This window comes from Ambystoma mexicanum, chromosome 6p (genome assembly GCF_040938575.1).
Source record: "Ambystoma mexicanum isolate Mex_15411 chromosome 6p, UKY_AmexF1_1, whole genome shotgun sequence".
Taxonomy (NCBI): domain Eukaryota; kingdom Metazoa; phylum Chordata; class Amphibia; order Caudata; family Ambystomatidae; genus Ambystoma; species Ambystoma mexicanum.
In genome coordinates, this window is record NC_090935.1 from 1,483,044,253 (window position 1) to 1,483,061,321 (window position 17,069).

Genomic DNA, 17,069 nt, shown 5'->3' on the forward strand with positions numbered 1-17,069 from the left:
ATAGGCATATACATATAGCTAAACTAAGATGTTGTAGTTGTATTATAAAAAAAAAAACACACACACAAGGTCTCCCCAGTTGAATTTACAAGGGGTGTAGGACCAATGGGGATTAACCAAAAGTCAACAAGCAAAACGGCCCCATGCATCCATTCAATTTAGTAATGCCTGGGCTGCAATCAATTGATAGAAAAAAATCCTTTAATGCAAAAGCTCTGGATATTCAAAACAATCTATACAAACATAACAATATATTAAAAACATCACAAATTGTTCAAATGGAAATCCTCTCCCTGCACACATAACCCATACTTCAATCACACCTAAACAAGCATACATACATGTGGAAAAAAACAAAAACCATCAAGAGATTGAACAATATTAAACAAGGAAAATGACAGTAACTGTTCCTGTCTGGTCCTGGCTCAGGGCTACGTAAAAGAACCAATCAAATTTCTAGGCCTGTGGCAAATAAATCTACCCCTCGGGCACATCAGTTCAAGAATAACAAGGTGTGTTTTGGTAGATAAATCCTTTAGTAAAGGCCAGCTCGAGTTTCGGCTGGGAGGTCAATGCATGTTCATGGAACCTCTGCCTTGATCAGGGCCAAGCACCACAACTTCTTGTAGGGAGTCGGGCTCTGGTAACAAAGGAGTCATGTGTCACCAAACACTCTCCAATTCTCGACATTTCTACATCCAAGTATATGTGCATGCAGCCACATTTCTACATGCTATGCGCACCAGTGAACATTTAGTCGCAAACTGAAAGAAATGCACATCCATTGCCCAGATCAACTCACCAGTGTGGACCACTAAGTCAACCCCAAGATTAATTATAGCCATAATCTCATGCATTTTAAGTTTCTTCACAAAATATACTATACACCGCAGACACTGCACAAAAATGCCCCTGTGGCTTCATGTAGCTGTGCTAGTTGCAAAGCTTAACAAGCATCATTTCAGCATTTGTCATAGTTGTGTCTGCCACTTTCCCCCTTCTGCACAGGGATTCTCGACATACTAAAATTAAAGGAAAACAGATAGTGATGGACCGCATTTTTAGAGGACTGGAATATGCAGGTAAGCGGCCTGAGTCCTCCTGTCATTTGGTGGGTTTGGGGTTCCTTCTGGCTAGGTGTCAAATATCCATCTTCTGAATGCATGGCCCAGTTTCCACTGTGTAGATGTGGTTGGTGGATATGCCCTTCATACATACTGTGAGTTGCTATTTATAAGTGACAGCCCCAGAGATTCGGGGTAGCTATTCAGGTGCTTCAGGCTACTTGGGAGATTGGGTGGGGGCCAGGGCCTCCAGTCTTCTGGGTCTGTACCTCGTCACAATCTGGTAATTTTGTGGCTCGCGTTCAGCAAACCTTTTTCCAGGGAGGACCATTGGTCTCTGGACTCTACCATTTGTGACTATTTATTTGCTGCCTGTTTGCACTACTATGATATTTGTGATTGGTACTAGATGTTATGGATGTATATATTCTCTCCTCTTCAAATGCAATATTACATTTATTCTGTATGGGGTTGGTTGGGGTCATGATTTCGAGCGATGTGATTGGGGAAATGTGGCGGGGAAATGTGCCACTGAAATGAGGGAGGAGGGGATTGATCGTTCTTGTGCATGCATTTTAAGTAACAATAAAGGTTTTTTAAAGCTGGTGTATTTCCAGTATAATGAGTGTCCAGTCTAAAATAGAAGAGTTGTAAAACAAAACAATGTAACAGAAAAGATATAAAACAAAAAATATGTATATGTTCCCACATGAATTTAAATTTTAAGGTACAGAAAATGACAACCCATGATGTGGTACAATGAACAATAAGGATCTGTGATTTTGAAAAAATGCAACATTTATAATAATGATTTAACGGAAAAATAACAAGGGACTCAGGCTACCCCACCTTTTTGGCACTTGCCGGTAGTGTATCACAACACAAAAAGACAAATAATGTGATTTTATCTGTATATAAGTTGAGGATCACCAATGTTGCATTCATACAACTTTATTTTAAAGTATTTCATAAAAACCATTTCATAAAAACCTACTTGGGCTGTTGTACATGTATTGCCATGTTAAACCAAACACATTTTTGGTATCTTTACAAATTTTGCCATATTAAACATTCATATCACAGAAAATTCAGTACAGTTTTCGCACAGTGAAAGGTTAGTACTGGTGGTGATTTAGAGTATGGTTCACATAACCAAACATCTATCTATTCAACACTATTGGTGTTTCTAGCAAGAACAGGTCGTGTTGGCGTTCTAATGCTGTCTTCAGTACTAGAGAACAGGGCTGTGATGTATCTCTTGCCTTGCCCGTAGGTAGTGAATCTAAAGAAATTGAGAATTAAAAATTAGAACATTGGTGTCTTTTCATAGGCTTGTGACTGCCTAGGGTGTGTGTGACAAAACCTACCTGAGCCAATTGCTTCAGTGCCTTAGGTTGAGAGAAAAAATATGCTGCTGTTTCCTATTTTCTTGCCTTCTGTGCGGCGTGGGTAAATGAAACCTCTCTGTGTAGGCTGTTGGCTTCTTGGTTTTCTAGCTTTGCAAAGCTGAAAAACATATAAAAAGGATTTAGGAATCTTGTAATGCTTGCTATCGTTGTAGTCTCACTGATCAGGTAAATGCTGCATTCCTGTATCTTTCCTAGGAGGGGAAGGCATTTTGACAAGTTTCCCTGAGCTGCGAGTGCAGACGGTGTCTGCTAGGGCAAAAAGGGGATCTGTAGTACGGCTTACTGAGTAGTTTCTAAGGCGAATTTATTATAAGTGCCTGGTCCCTGCTTGTTACAGCAAGAACCGTAGTGGGTTGTCAATCATTCAATCCGCTCGCTTACCTGCAACCGCGTCCTCGCTGAGCTGTGAGGATCCGGCGGTAGTGTTCGGACTAATGCGCGTGCGTGTTAGTGCTATGGCCTGGATTGTATATCTAGCTCCGGAGGTGCCAGTCGCTAGGCAATGGGGCGCTAATTCTGTGCGCCTGCGTAGTGATAGAATTCAGTAGTAGCTAGAAGCCGTTGGTTAAAGTATCTGTCATTATTGTGATGTTAGAGAGAGGGTCCTGGATGGATGTAGGTGCCGCTGTGTACTAGCTAGAGTGTTAATACATATGCCATACACTACTCTTGACTGGAACGTCTGTTATTTGTCACTTGGAGGCCTGATTGATGCCATATATGTATCTTGAAAAAAATGTATGTGATTTTTGGCTTGGAACACCATCTTCTCTGATGGATACCGTATGACAGAAGACATATCATGCTGATCATAATTACAGTGCACAACCAAACATTTTTGGGGCCGTGTCAGAACACCATCTTCTCTGATGGATGCAGTGTGACAGAAGACATATCTTGCTGATCATAATTACAATGCACAAGCAGATATTTTTGGGGCCGTATCAGAACACCATCCTCTCTGATGGATACAGTATGACAGAAGCACTATCATGCTGGTCATAATTACAGTGCACAAACAAACATTTTTGGGGCTGTATTTGGGCGACCCCTATGCAACATCCATATTCGAGTCCCGGGTAGTATTACTAGAACAATACACTTTGGGTGTCATTTTTGGCCTTACGTATGGTACCTTGTTTAGCTAGATGTGGAAATCAAACATGTCTCTTAGTGATGGCTGAGCCTCTATGTAACAATCTAACAGTTCAATGGTGAGAGTGTCTCGGTTGTCTCTCTTCATGGAATCAGAGGGACTATGTACTAGAAGAAAAGGTTCCACTCTATGGAAATGTTAAGTCCATTTTTTACCGTATGGAGACAGTAAATCCATTTTTGCTTGAGTTTTCTTAGTTCTAGGGCCCGGTCTCCTCCTCTTGCTTTCGCACTAATGGTTTAGACAAAATGTGCCACCATTGGTTTATCTTCAATGGAGTTCTTGAGGCACGATCTGTGCTCACAGATTCTTTGCCTAATCTCACGTTTGCTTTTCCCTATGTATAGTAAATTGCACAGGCACTTAATTGCATAGATGCTCCATTTGGTTAGACAGTTGGAAATTATTTCATATTTCCATATGGTTCCATTCAGCAGGACTTCTTTCTGGTCTTGTGTGAGATTACACACCAAACATTTTCTGCATCTGTAGTGCCCCACGACTGGTGGTTTGTTTGCTCCTTTGGTTTTTCATGATCATGTATGTGTGTACCAAGCGGTCTTTCAAATTTTGGCCTCTTTTGAAGGCAAATCTGGGCTTTTCAGGGATAAAGGTGTCTGTCTGTAGTAAGTTCCAATTGTTCAGGATGGTTTTTCTGATGGCGATGCTAACTGGTGAAAATGTAGTGACACACATCGGCCCTCATTCCAACCCAGGTGGTAAGTTCCCTACTTTACCACCATGGTATGAACTCCGTTTACACCATTGTGGATGGCGGATTTACCGACCCATTGCAAGGTGAGTGGGGCGGTAAATCCCCAATCCCCATTTACCCTTCCCCATTCCCATTTTTGCCCCATAGGGCATAATGGGAGTGGGGAAGGCGCTAATTACGGCACCGTAAATTACGGTGCCATAATTAGTGCCAAGGACGCTTAGCCCCTTCGTACTTAACGCCTGCTAAAAGCAGGCGTTAAGGTGGAAATCAGGCGTTAAGGGTTTAACGGCGCCGACGGCGCCGTTAAACCCTTAACGCCTGGGTTGGAATGAGGGCCTTCATCTTTTCTTTGTGTTCTTCTCTTTGGTGTTTCATCAAACAGCTGGTTCTGTTGGTGTTTCTTGCTGTTTTTCGAGCCTTCCTGATAATTTGCGGAGGATAGCCTCATGCTTTTAGACGATTTTCCAGGTCTTTTCCATGGTGATCAAATTCTGGTAATGTGGTGCAATTTCTACTTATCCTCAGGAATTGCCCGAACAGTAAATTTTCCTTGAGTGCCTGTGGATGGAAACTCGTGGAGCTGAGTAAAGTGTACCTATCAGTTGGTTTCCGGTACAGGGTTGTGGTGATTTGGCCATTTTCTGCAATTTGGATATTGCGATCCAAGATGGCTATGTTGGTAGAATCATGATGCATGGTGAATTTGATGGACGGATCCTTACTGTTCAGCCACATGTGAAATTCTTTAAGTTGTGCAATTGTGCCTCTCCAAATTGTGAAAATATGGTCTATGTATCGGACCCATCCAACAAGTTGGTTTGTGTACTTGTTGTTGTCATTGTAGATGAACAATGTTTCTAAATTGTCCATATATAAATTTGCGATGTCAGGTGCAAATGGTGACCCCATATTGGTGCCTCTTATTTGTTGATAAAATTGTCTCTGGTACATGAAGTAGTTTTCTATGAGTGCCAGGCAGATGCATTCTTGAATGAAAGATGTGGGTGTCGACTGGTCTGTTCTCTTGTCCAGGTAGTTTTTTAGTACATCTATGCATTCTTTTTGTGGGATGCTAGTGTAGTATAATGATTTAAGACATACAAAATGTTCATGAAGAATTAATTTCATACATATTCATACAAATTAATCCAGTAAAATATTAAATTAATACTATACAAGTAAAACGTGAGGCACAACTCTTATGTTCTGTCCTATCGCTAGATAGTGACTTTCTCTAATCTAGGTGGATGGACTCTTCTTTGTAGAGTTGCTTTCTGTCTGCTGGGGTAGTTATTAATTTCAACCTCCTGTGGGTGTTTGATGTTATTTCCCTGTGTCTATATTGACACTATTACTCCTATGTTAAATGACATAGGTTGGAACTCAACATGTTTCTGTTCTTTTTCTATTAGTGATGAACATTCAACAGGAGATTACAATGCGTGAGTCACTATTGTAGTCAAGGGTTTAGTCTGTTATCCCTTTTAAATTCATAGGTATGCCTCTGTCTCTCCACATCTTGGGCTGTCAGATAGAAACAATGACAAATAGCTATTAAAGCTCTTCTAATATGGGTTATAAAAAACCCTTAATCATATTCATTCACCAGAATCACTGGTGTTTGAACACAAAGCCTCACAGACTTGGAAAAACTAGAAATGAGATATACGAAAATATTCCATAACCTTAGTAACATTGCGAAAGCAGCTATGAAATCACTGGGAAATAATGAGGACATACTAATAGAAAGAGCCAACAATGGCAGCGGTATAGTAGTCTTAAACAAAAAAGACTACATAAACGAATGCCTGAGTCAACTCCAGAACAACGCAAATTATAAAAAAATTGGCAGAAGATCCTACCAAAGCTCTTTTAAAACGTATTGACCCAAAAGTCACAAAAGCCGAACAGACAAGATGGACAAGTAAACAAGAGGCTGCATTTCTAATAAATGAGAACTCAACAATCCCTACCTTCTACTGTCTACCTAAAAAACACAAAACACTCGATAAACCCCCATGTAGACCAATAGTGGCAGGTATAAACTCAATTTTAGGACCCCTCTCTAAATTTGCCGTCCATTATCTGTGAGGACATTTTACTACGATGGCAACCTATCTAAAGGACACTACAGATGCCATCAGGAAATTTGAGAATCTTCAATTCGATCTGAAAACTAATCTACTCATAGGCCTAGACATAGTATCCCTGTACACCAACATCCCGCAACAAGCCATACTAAAAACTAAAGAAGAGGTACTCCTGAATAGACCAGCTGACAATCCAGTCCCAAACTCTTTCATAATGTGTACACTAATCACCATATAAATTACCTGAGAGGCAAATCTACCATGTGCACAGTTTTTACATTTAAAAAGAAATAGTAGTCAAAAGGAATCCTTTGAACGAGAAGCGACCGTATTCTCTAGCAAACTACGAAATCGAGGATACCCCAAAAAATTGGGGAAAAAAGCTGCAAAAAGGGCCTACAACAACAACATAAAGGCACTGCTGGAAGAAAAGGTACAATAAGATGTCCGGATTGTGTGTCAATACATTTACTAACCACAGCCTAGCCATCCAGAATATCAACCAAAAACACTGAAAAGTATTTGCTTCATCTAAAGTTAACCTACCACCACCCATCTTTGCCTGTAAAAAAAAGCACTCAATAGGTAATTGTGTGAGCAAAAGCAGACTACCGTTTAAAAGCATACTTATTACAGGCATGACATACATATGGGGACTAAATCCAATTGTAGGTCATTATCCAGCGGAAAGTGCAGGATATGCAAACTCACTAAACAATCCAAAGAAAACGAGATAGAAACCAACAAAATTTTGAAACAAAATAGCTTCTTGAACTGCAACACCGACCACGTGATCTATCTTATCAAATGTCCCTGTTGTCTCAAATACATCAGCAAGACGAAAAGACAAATCAAAACCCGAATAATAGAACACAGAAGCTCTTTAAAAAATAAGATCGAGCAAGCCTCTATGGTAAAGCATTTCATGAATAAAAACCATGGGTGAGGAGATTTTGATTGGACAGTGCTACAAGTGGTGAAAGGACAAAACCAACAAAAGAGAGAAGAAAGACTATTTAAAAGAAAACAGGAAATTATCTTTATAACCAAATGTGATACTAAAGGTCTAAATGTGGCGATAGAGTGGCACAAAATTAAAGGCTCAACTTGATGTATACCTCGACAGAAGGATGCAACATAATCTACCCAGCTTCCAGTATCTCCATCTGTGAAACCTAGGGGTTTATAACTTAAGATCTAGGGAATAACTACCCCAGCAGACAGAAAGTAACTCTACAAAGAAGATTTCATCTACCTAGATTAGAAAAAGTCACTATCTTAGATTATTGTCAGCGATAGGACCGAACATGAGTTGTGCCTAGGTTTTCCTTGTATGGTATTAATTTGATATTTTACTTGATTAATTTGTATGAATATGCATGAAATGAATTCTTCATGAACATTTTTAATTTAATGTCTTAAATAGTTTTAAAAGTTTTTATATTTTTTCAAAATCACAGATCCTTATTGTTCATTGTACCACATCATGGGCTGTCATTTTCTCTACCTTAAAGTTTAAATTATAGATATCCATCCCGGAAAAAGGTAGAGCATGCACATTTAAACTCTTTTAAACAAGTGCACACTGGGGTTCCCCCCTCATCCAGATTATGTTCCCACAATGACTAAACAAAAAAAAAGTTAAAAGAAGAGCATTGTATGCGAGGTACGAACCCAGCTCTGACTGCTGCTCACTTCCCAGGTCCTCTAGTGCAACAAATATCTGACTAAATCGTGCACCTCATCACCTATATGCTTAAGACATGTTTATGTGAGTGCATTGTGGACAAGGCGTGCATTTGTGGGCATTAGGACCACTATTCAATGACAAAGAGATGCCTTGTGGTAAAATGATCAAAAGTACCTCACACGGATGTATCGGTTGCATCTCTTGGAAAGTTTGGAGACAAAGTAGGAGCAATGAAATGGCTCTGTTAAGAAATAAGATTGGTTTGTTTAAATGTCGCTCCAAGTATAGTAATAATTGTACTGTTTTTCATCTCTTTATGCTCCCAGTAATTAATGAAGAAGGGAAGCAGAAGGGTGCAGACTTTGCTACCAGGCCGTGGCCTAAGCTGCATGTAGAACACATGATCAAAAAATGAAAAAATATATGGTTTATGATGACATTTGTCCTTGATATGAGGGAATGTTTCTGAGATAATAGGCTTGGAGAACATTCTCTCAAAATATAATCAATAGCATTGAGACAGGCACTGTGTCAAATAAATGTATGCTGTATGTTGATGTAACACATATTTATGTATAATTCCAGCCGTTACTGTGAGATTTTCTCAAGTAAGTTATTAAGGCTTTTACGATAAGTGTATTTCAGTGTTTTTTCTTAATTCTTAACCCTTAAAACAGGATGTAAAACAATCAACAGACGAAAAAAGTAAGCTAAAGGAGCAACTGCAACGTATTGAAAAAGACAAAGAGATGACACTTGTTAGGTTGGATGGTTTGGCAAATGAAAAAGCAATAAAACAAGTTATGGTTAATTTGTCCGGTATTAGTGAAAAGGTAAGTTCTGCTTCAGTAATAAAACTGTGTGTCTATATTCCGGTCATGTTTTCCACATCTGTGTAACATTTCAGTATAAACTGAACATTCCTAAATTAGATGTTGCCTAGTTAAGATGTTTGACCATAGTCACCATACAATACTTGTGTGCATATGGATGATAGCTCCCAGTATTACAAACTCCTCCACACGGGACGATACACACTCTCATTTCCATTTCACTCAAAACTATGGACTGGGGCTGTAACCTGTCACATGCTTGGATTCTGGTGGGAGTTGTACTGGGGTCATACTTTATTTGAATTCATTGAAGTGTATCATTTCTGCCAATGTCGTGTCAGATGCAAAGTATACCAGATAAAGATGATGGAATATGCTGGGGTAGATAATATAAAAGTGCTCCTCTTCTACTTACCAATTGTAAGAGCCTATTTAGTCCCATTGAAGGGAGTGGTGCCCAAAATCAGAGTTGTCTATTAGTTAGCACTATTAATATATTGGATATTCGCTGTTTCCATGAGTGATACTTCATGAGTAAATGGTTTTTCACAGCTCTAACAACACTTCTCAGGTAGAAGGGGTGGTTTATTAAGAAGGATGTCAAAGAGGTTAACGCCCAGCCTGGCTTGCTCCCACACCAAAATCCCTGCTAAAGAGATTCCCATGCCAACTCCATCCTTCCTTCTGCCTTACTATATAGGAAACCAAGTGGAAGCTCCATCCCATTTCGGTTCCATGCACTGAATCCATTTTTAAGCAATTACATAACTTCCAGTGTCAAAACGTATATCATTGATGTGAAACACGTTGAATACATTATCTTCACTTATTAGGTTTGGATAATGAATGAGAGAAAACAGGGGGAAATAGACATAGTAACAGGACATAAAACATTAGGTAAGATTAGGGTAGGGATATAAAGGTTGAAATCAGTTAATCATGAATATTGAGTATGAACATTGTTGTGAAGTAGATTTGTTTATGTGTGTGTGTCTGAAGTAAGAGAGGGAGATATGTTGTAAAGTGCTTCTCTGTGAATGCATGAGATGTGAGAATGTTGGAGTCTTGCTGTAGAATTTTGTCCTGTGGGTGTGTGTGAAGGTTCCAGCCTATGCCAGTTGGAGCTAGGCCTACCTGGGTGATGGGACCCAGTGGAGTCCTCTAATGTAAGATCTTGATGTATCTAAGAATAAACCTTAAGTGTCTGACCTGCAAAGCGTACTGAGGCTGCTTTACATCAAACATATTCCATTTTCTGTAAAATGTATGTAAATAATCAAATGATGAAGCATAACATGTTTCCAAATGGAGCAAATAGAGTTCCACCAGGTATTGTGCGAAAGATTAGTTGTATTCTTCCAATTATAAGTAATATTTTGAAAAGCAATTTATATAAACAAGTTAAACAGAGGAGAATCAATTTGTCTTATAGTCGGATTAACAATAAAGCCAATCATGAGATTAGCAAGAGTTATATGCTCAGTTAAATGAAAGATTCATTGCATGCGTGACCAAACCTTGTATCAGAAAGCATGAACATATTTACAATTGAAAATTAAATGAGTAAAATCTGCATTTGACTTGGAACATGACCAACAGTTGTTGGATAAACTATCTACAGCTTTGGTGATACGCAAAGGAGTAAGAAAAGCACAGTGGATAATTAAAAAATAGGTTTTGCGTAAGATTGGCAGCAGGGGATGTAGACTGACATACTTTCCAGATGTTGGTCCAGTGATCCGAGGAGGGTTATAGATTCTAATCAACTTCCCATTGTCTAATAACATTGAATTTAAGTGTGTTTGGAGAGGGAGGATCGTTTAGAAACATATAAAGTTTGGTGGCATTAATAGATGGATTATTAATTAAGAGGTTTAAAAAGGGAGAAGGGGATTTTTGGTTAAAGGTAGGTAAGGATTTGGTAATTGACTTGATTAGGGATGTATAGAAGGAGAGATCTGAGGTGGGGATATTATATTGTGAGCAAATCCTGGGGAAGTTGTTGAATAGATGTTTGATACATTTGATGCCTGAAGTGTACCATCTGTATATAGTGGATAGATTGAATTTGGTAGAGCTTTGCTTATTAAACCAAAGAAAAATGTCATCAAGGTTAGTTTTAGTGAACAAGTTAGCAGGGAGTGTATTTCAGATCATTTAAAAAAAAGTCTAGTGAAGGAAAAGTAGTGATGTTGGGCCAAAAAGAGGTCATTAAGAAGTGGAAAAGGGAGAGCAGAGAGATATAGCTAGCTTCAATATTGATCCATAGGGGAGCATTATCAAGGTGGGATTCACAATGTTTAAAGATGGTTAGTTGTTTTAGGATGAAAGCTTTGTGATATAATTGCAAATTAGGAAATGTTGCTCCTCCCGAGGATTAGGGAAGTCTTAATGGATGTAAGATGATGGCTATGTGCAGTACTTTATGATTCAATAGAAATTTAAGAAGGGAGTCAAGTTTTTTGTATAAAGAGGTGTGAATTATAGTGGCAGTAATGGATAGCTGTTATGAACTTTCGCTTTCACTGGATTTCTCGCTGCATTTCCTTATGGCGCCGTTGGCGTCACCTAGCAAACATTCAGAGTACTACCCCCAACATGGCCGCTACACTACCGGGTGTCAGTCTAGAGATTCAGAATGAGATTGAACAGACTCCGCCCATTTGTCACGGAACAGTATTTCGGCATCCGAAGCAGGACGGCTTCGCGCTGCTTGTGTTTTCAGAGCCTCCGCTCCGTGAGTATCGCAACTAGGTTATCCTAGAACCCAACGAATTCTCTACCCCCCAACCCAGACTTATAATCTCTTTTTCCCACTCTTAGGAACACTTACACTTCGAGAATCCCCCCCGGGTCATTCCTTCAGGAGGTTTGTGCATCAGAACCCTTTCAAGCTCCTTGTAGCTTAGGTAAACATACTACCTTTTCCCTTACTTTTTCTCCTAACTTCTGTACTTCACATACACACTTTCACTTCTGTTTCTATCGTTTATTTAGCGATCCCGGTGGGCACGAACTTCAGCAAACCAATCACCATTCATACCCAATCGCGGGACTATTTTCCGAATCTTTCTTTCCTCCAGCCAGCAAAGGTTCCGGTACAAGGACCTGCATCATATTTCTTTTTATCCTTTTAATTTCAGACAACAGCTTGATTAAGAGTCTATCCTTTCATATTAGTTTTCAACCCTCTCCCCTCATTGCACTACTACCAACCATACATCCTACTTTACCTGAACTTCAAAGGTAGGATTTCCTCCAATCTGCTCTTTATCTGTTTTTTCTTCTTTTCACCGGACTAACGGTCCTTTCTCATTATAGTTGAATTCCGGGACCTGCACTCTTCCCATCCCAGGGACGACTTGACTTTGACCTGCTTTCCCCGGAAGACGTCCATCTGAGTCTCTACATCCGACTCTCCACGAACTCCATCTACAGTGTTTTCTTCCCCTTGAGGGTTTCCCCAGAGTTTTCACATAGTGCGAGATTTATCTGCACGGTGGAAAAGCGGCGGGTATACTTCTCTAATCTACAAGCAGTTACACTCAAAGAACAGGTAGGATTTCTTACCTTGACACTGGTGTCTAGACTTGGAGGTGACTGGTGCATATCTTTGCGAAACCCAAGGTTATAACAATAGCGAATAGAGGATGATGGGGCTGATCATCATTTTAATAGTGTTGAGGTGTCCCCACCAAGATAGAAAAAGAGGCGACCACCTTTCAGTCTATTCTGTAACTTTTTCAATTAGAGATGTAGTGTTGAGATTGATATTGGTGTGAATATCTTTAGCAATGAGAAGCCCTAGATGCTTAATATGGGATGGTTGCCAAGACAAGTTGGATAGTGGAGTATTGGTAGGGTTACAAGCATTAGTGAGGGGCATGACTTCAGATTTATCAAAATGTAGTTTGTATTCAGGAACGATAGAAACATTATCTATAGTAGATATTAAATGTTGGATGGAGGAGGCAGGTTCAGAGAGGTAAATTAGGATATTGTAGGCATAAGTGGATAATTTGATTTCTATATCATCTATAAAGATACCTTTGATGCTAGTATTCATTCTAATGCTTTTAAGAAGGGGCTCTAAAGCAAGATTCAATAATTATGGAGAAAGGGGGTATCCTTGGCAAGTTCCTCTTTCAATTTGAAATGAGGAGGATAGAGAATTATTCATAAGGATACGACTAGGAGGTGATGAGTAAAGAATTTTAATCAGGTTGATAAAGTATGGAGGGAGGCCATGCTAGGTTAAAGAGCAGAACATGAAAGACCAAGAGACACGATCAATTGCTTTCTCAGCGTCAAGGGCAAGAAGGGCTGAAGGTTCATGTGAATTTTGAGAGCGAGCAAGGGTGGTACATAAGAGTCTGGAGTTAGATGAAGCAAGGTGACCTTTGATAAAACGAGATTGATCGGTGTGTAAATGTTTGGGGAGATATAGTTCTAAACATTTTGCGAGAACAATAGCAAAAATCTTTGAATCCGAAATGATGATAGGGATGGGTCTGTAGTTTTTAATTATAGATGGATATTTGTCAGGCTTGGGGAAGAGTATTAAGAGGGCCTCACCAAATGATCCAGGGCTTTGTCAAATTTTAACAAAGTAGGAGTATAATTCTAAAAGTTTAGGTGCAATACAATCAATGAAAGTTTTATAAAAATCTGAAGTGAATCCCTCAGGGCTAAGGCGCTTTATTGGGTTGAGATCACGTATGGCTTGTTTGATGTCAATAAGGGAAATAGGTATGTCAAGGGGGAAGAAATCAATCAGGTTGAAGAGATTTTCTTTTTTGTTTGCTTTGAAAAAATAATTGATTTCAGCAGTGTTGGTAGAGGGATCTGAGGCATATAAATAAGAGTAGAAGTCAAAAAACATTGTTTATGTCTTTTGGTTTGGTTAATCTGTTGCCCTCATGGGAGGTTATATGGGTCATAAGGGATTTTCTTTTCTTAAGATACGATGCTAACATTTTGCCAGCTTTGTTGGATTCATTGTGGAATTTGGTTCTGGGCTTGAGTATGGAGTTGTCAGCTTTGTCAGTGCAGGTTTTATTGAATTCGGTACGTTTAGCTATAAGAGCTTTCATGATGTTATGATCTGGGTTTGCATAGTAGGATTGTTCAATGCGTTTGAGGCTAAAAGGGTGTTATGGGTGAATTTGGCTTGCCATTTTTTAATGGCAACAAATTGTATTATGAAGCCACGGAGGGAAGCTTTCAAAAGCATCCTAGTTGTTGTACATAGAAGTATGCTCAGGACGATTATTAAAGAAAAATTCTTTAATGAAGGAGTTGGTTTTATCTATAAAGGATTGATCTTTAAGTAGAAACAAATTAAATCTCCATCTAGGAGAGAATTTAGTGGTGGGAGTCCATTCAAGAGTGGTGGATACTGGGGCATGGTCAGAGATAGTTATAGGGCCAATTTCAGAGTTTAAAATTGAAGAGGTTAATGAGGAATTAACAACAATGTAATCTAGTCTGGATAAGGATTGATGAGGTAGGGAATAGAACGTAAAATCTTTAGTTTCTGGATGACAGAAGCGCCATGAGTCAATTAAGTTTAAGTTTTGTAATACATTTAGGAATCTGTTCCGGGATTTGGAATTGATCAAATTCAAGAAGGATTTACGATCAAGGACAAAGTAAAACATCTGGTTAATATCACCACAAAAAATGAGCTTGTCAGGGTTCTTCTGTGAGAGTGTTTTAAGAAAATTGGACCAAAAAGGAGGGTTGGGAGCATTAGGGCCATAAATATCAACAGTGGTAGCAGGTAGGTTATTGATAATTGCGTGCACAATGATCCATCGGCCTTCTGGAGCTTTTTCTTCCCTATCTGGTGTAAAGTTTAAATGCTTATTCATTAAAATAGATACTGCACCTTTCTTATCTAAAGTATTTGAAAAGAGTGTATGACTGATCCAGGGAGTTCTAATCTTGAGATTTTCATTGTCAGAGCTTAAATGAGTTTCTTGTAGACATATAATATCCGGTTTCTGTATGGTCTGTTGTGAAATAATCTTTTTGGTGGGCAGTCATAATGTCGACAGTCAAAATGTCGACAGTCAAAATTTCGAAAAATAAATGTCGAAAAAAATAATGTCGACAAACAATAATGTCGACATTTTTTCGATATTTTTTTCGAAATTTGGTATTTATTGTATGAATAAATAAATAAATAAATATATATAACTAAGATATGTTGAGTATGAGGAGTGGGGGTTGTGGGGGGGGTGGCAGGGGGTCTTGGGTGAGAGGGGTTGGGGGGACATCCCCATAGTAAATGATACTCTTTTTATTTATTTAATTATTGAATAAATAAATAAATAAATATATAATTACTATGTGTTGAGAATGAGGGTGAGAGGGTGGTTGGAGGGGTGTGGGGGGGATGGCAGGGGGGTGTTGGGTGAGGGGGGGTTGGGGGGACCCCCCCATAGTAAATTAAACTATTTTTGGTTATTTATTTATTGAAAAAATAAATAAATAAATAAATATATATATAATTAGAATGTGTTGAGTATGAGGGGTGAGAGGGTGGTTGGGGGGGTGTGGGGGGGTGGCAGGGGGGTGTTGGGTGAGGGGAGGTTGGGGGGGACCCCCCAATAGTAAATGATACTCTTTTTGGTTATTTATTTATTGAATAAATAAATAAATAAATAAATAAATAAATAAATAAATAAATAATTAGAATGTGTTGAGTATGAGGGGTGGGAGGGTGGTGGTGGGGGGTGTGGAGAGGGGTGGCAGGGGGGTGTTGGGTGAGGTGTTGATAGTTCTAAGTGACATTTTCCTGTCGACATTTTTTTTTCTAAAAAATGACTTTTTTACATTATAAGTATAGGATGTCGACATTTTTGTTTTCGAAAAAAATTTTTGACATTTTTGTTTGTCGACATTTTTTTCGACATTATGACTATAAACCAATCTTGTTACCTTTGATAGGATGGCCCAACCATTTATCATTCCATGTGACAAGTTTAACAGACATTAGAAATAATTTAAAAAATAATGACAAAAGTAGAGTATGAGGCATAAAGGAAATAAACATTGATATGCAGCCATAAGCATATTTTTAAAAACTTCAAAACGTCAATGGAATACAGATTCAAAAATGTAATTGTGACATTGGAGTATATAGAGAAAAACATATGGAAGGGAAGACGACAATAGAAAAAGGAACATATAGGAATGTATAAGTTGGATATAAGAGGATGCAAAAGAATAAGTAATGACAAAAGGATAAAGGTAAGATTTGTTGGAAAGTAAGAGAGCAAGAGTATCATGAGGGATACCAGAGTAAGGAGATGAGATTAGCACAGGCGAAGAGAAGCAGGAGCCAGCTTCAGTTAAAGTTGATTACAAACAACAATGAGGAGGAATCAAATGATTAGATAAGCAGTAAGGAAATTTCACATTGGAAATAGTAGTTACTGACTATAAGCATCTTCAAAATTAATAAAGTGTGTAATGTTGAGAGGGAGGGTTTAATAGATTTAATGGGAGATCTTGATTTGTCTCTTAGATCGTTTGAGGTGGATGGAGCATCAATTGGAATAGAGGATGTTGATCTACTGCATTTGGGAGTATATTTGATGTGTTGATTACTGGGTATTTTGAAGGTCAACAATTGAAGTGGAGGATCAAGTTTAGAAGTATTGACCGAGTGATTCGGGGAAATTACATCCATCAGCAATGATTGAAGAGCCTGAAGTAGACTAGGAAGGTCATTTGGATCAGTAAATTACTTGGTGGGGCCATTTGGAATAGTAATAATCATCTTTGGGGGGTCTAACAAGCCATATGCAATGTGAAGAGATTTTAAGAGAGGTCTCATATCTAGAAATCTCTTCCTTTTGGCCTGTGTAATCCTGGAAAAGTCTGTGGAAATAAATATTCTATTATTTTGGAAGAGGATGTGGGAGTTTTTCCTAGCAGCCAGCAGGATTTGACGCACTTGCTGATGTTGTAGGAAACATTCAATGAAGGGTCTTGGTGAAGTATTGTTGTTAGAGACATGTGGATGAATCCTGTGAGGACTTTGCAGTTCCAGTGGAGGTGAAAAGGTTATCCTTAGAACTGAGGGGATCCAGTTGATAT

The 17,069-nt window shown here is 38.8% G+C and overlaps 1 protein-coding gene across 1 annotated transcript in view; it reads left to right on the forward strand.

Annotated features, from left to right (window-relative positions):
- LOC138511072 (uncharacterized) overlaps nucleotides 1–17,069 on the forward strand; it is a 1,092,277-nt gene that overhangs the window by 837,517 nt on the left and 237,691 nt on the right. Inside the window, exon 7 of the mRNA XM_069626571.1 lies at nucleotides 8,805–8,960. Within this exon, the coding sequence (XP_069482672.1) occupies nucleotides 8,805–8,960 (156 nt within the window). The remainder of the gene's footprint in view (nucleotides 1–8,804; nucleotides 8,961–17,069) is intronic.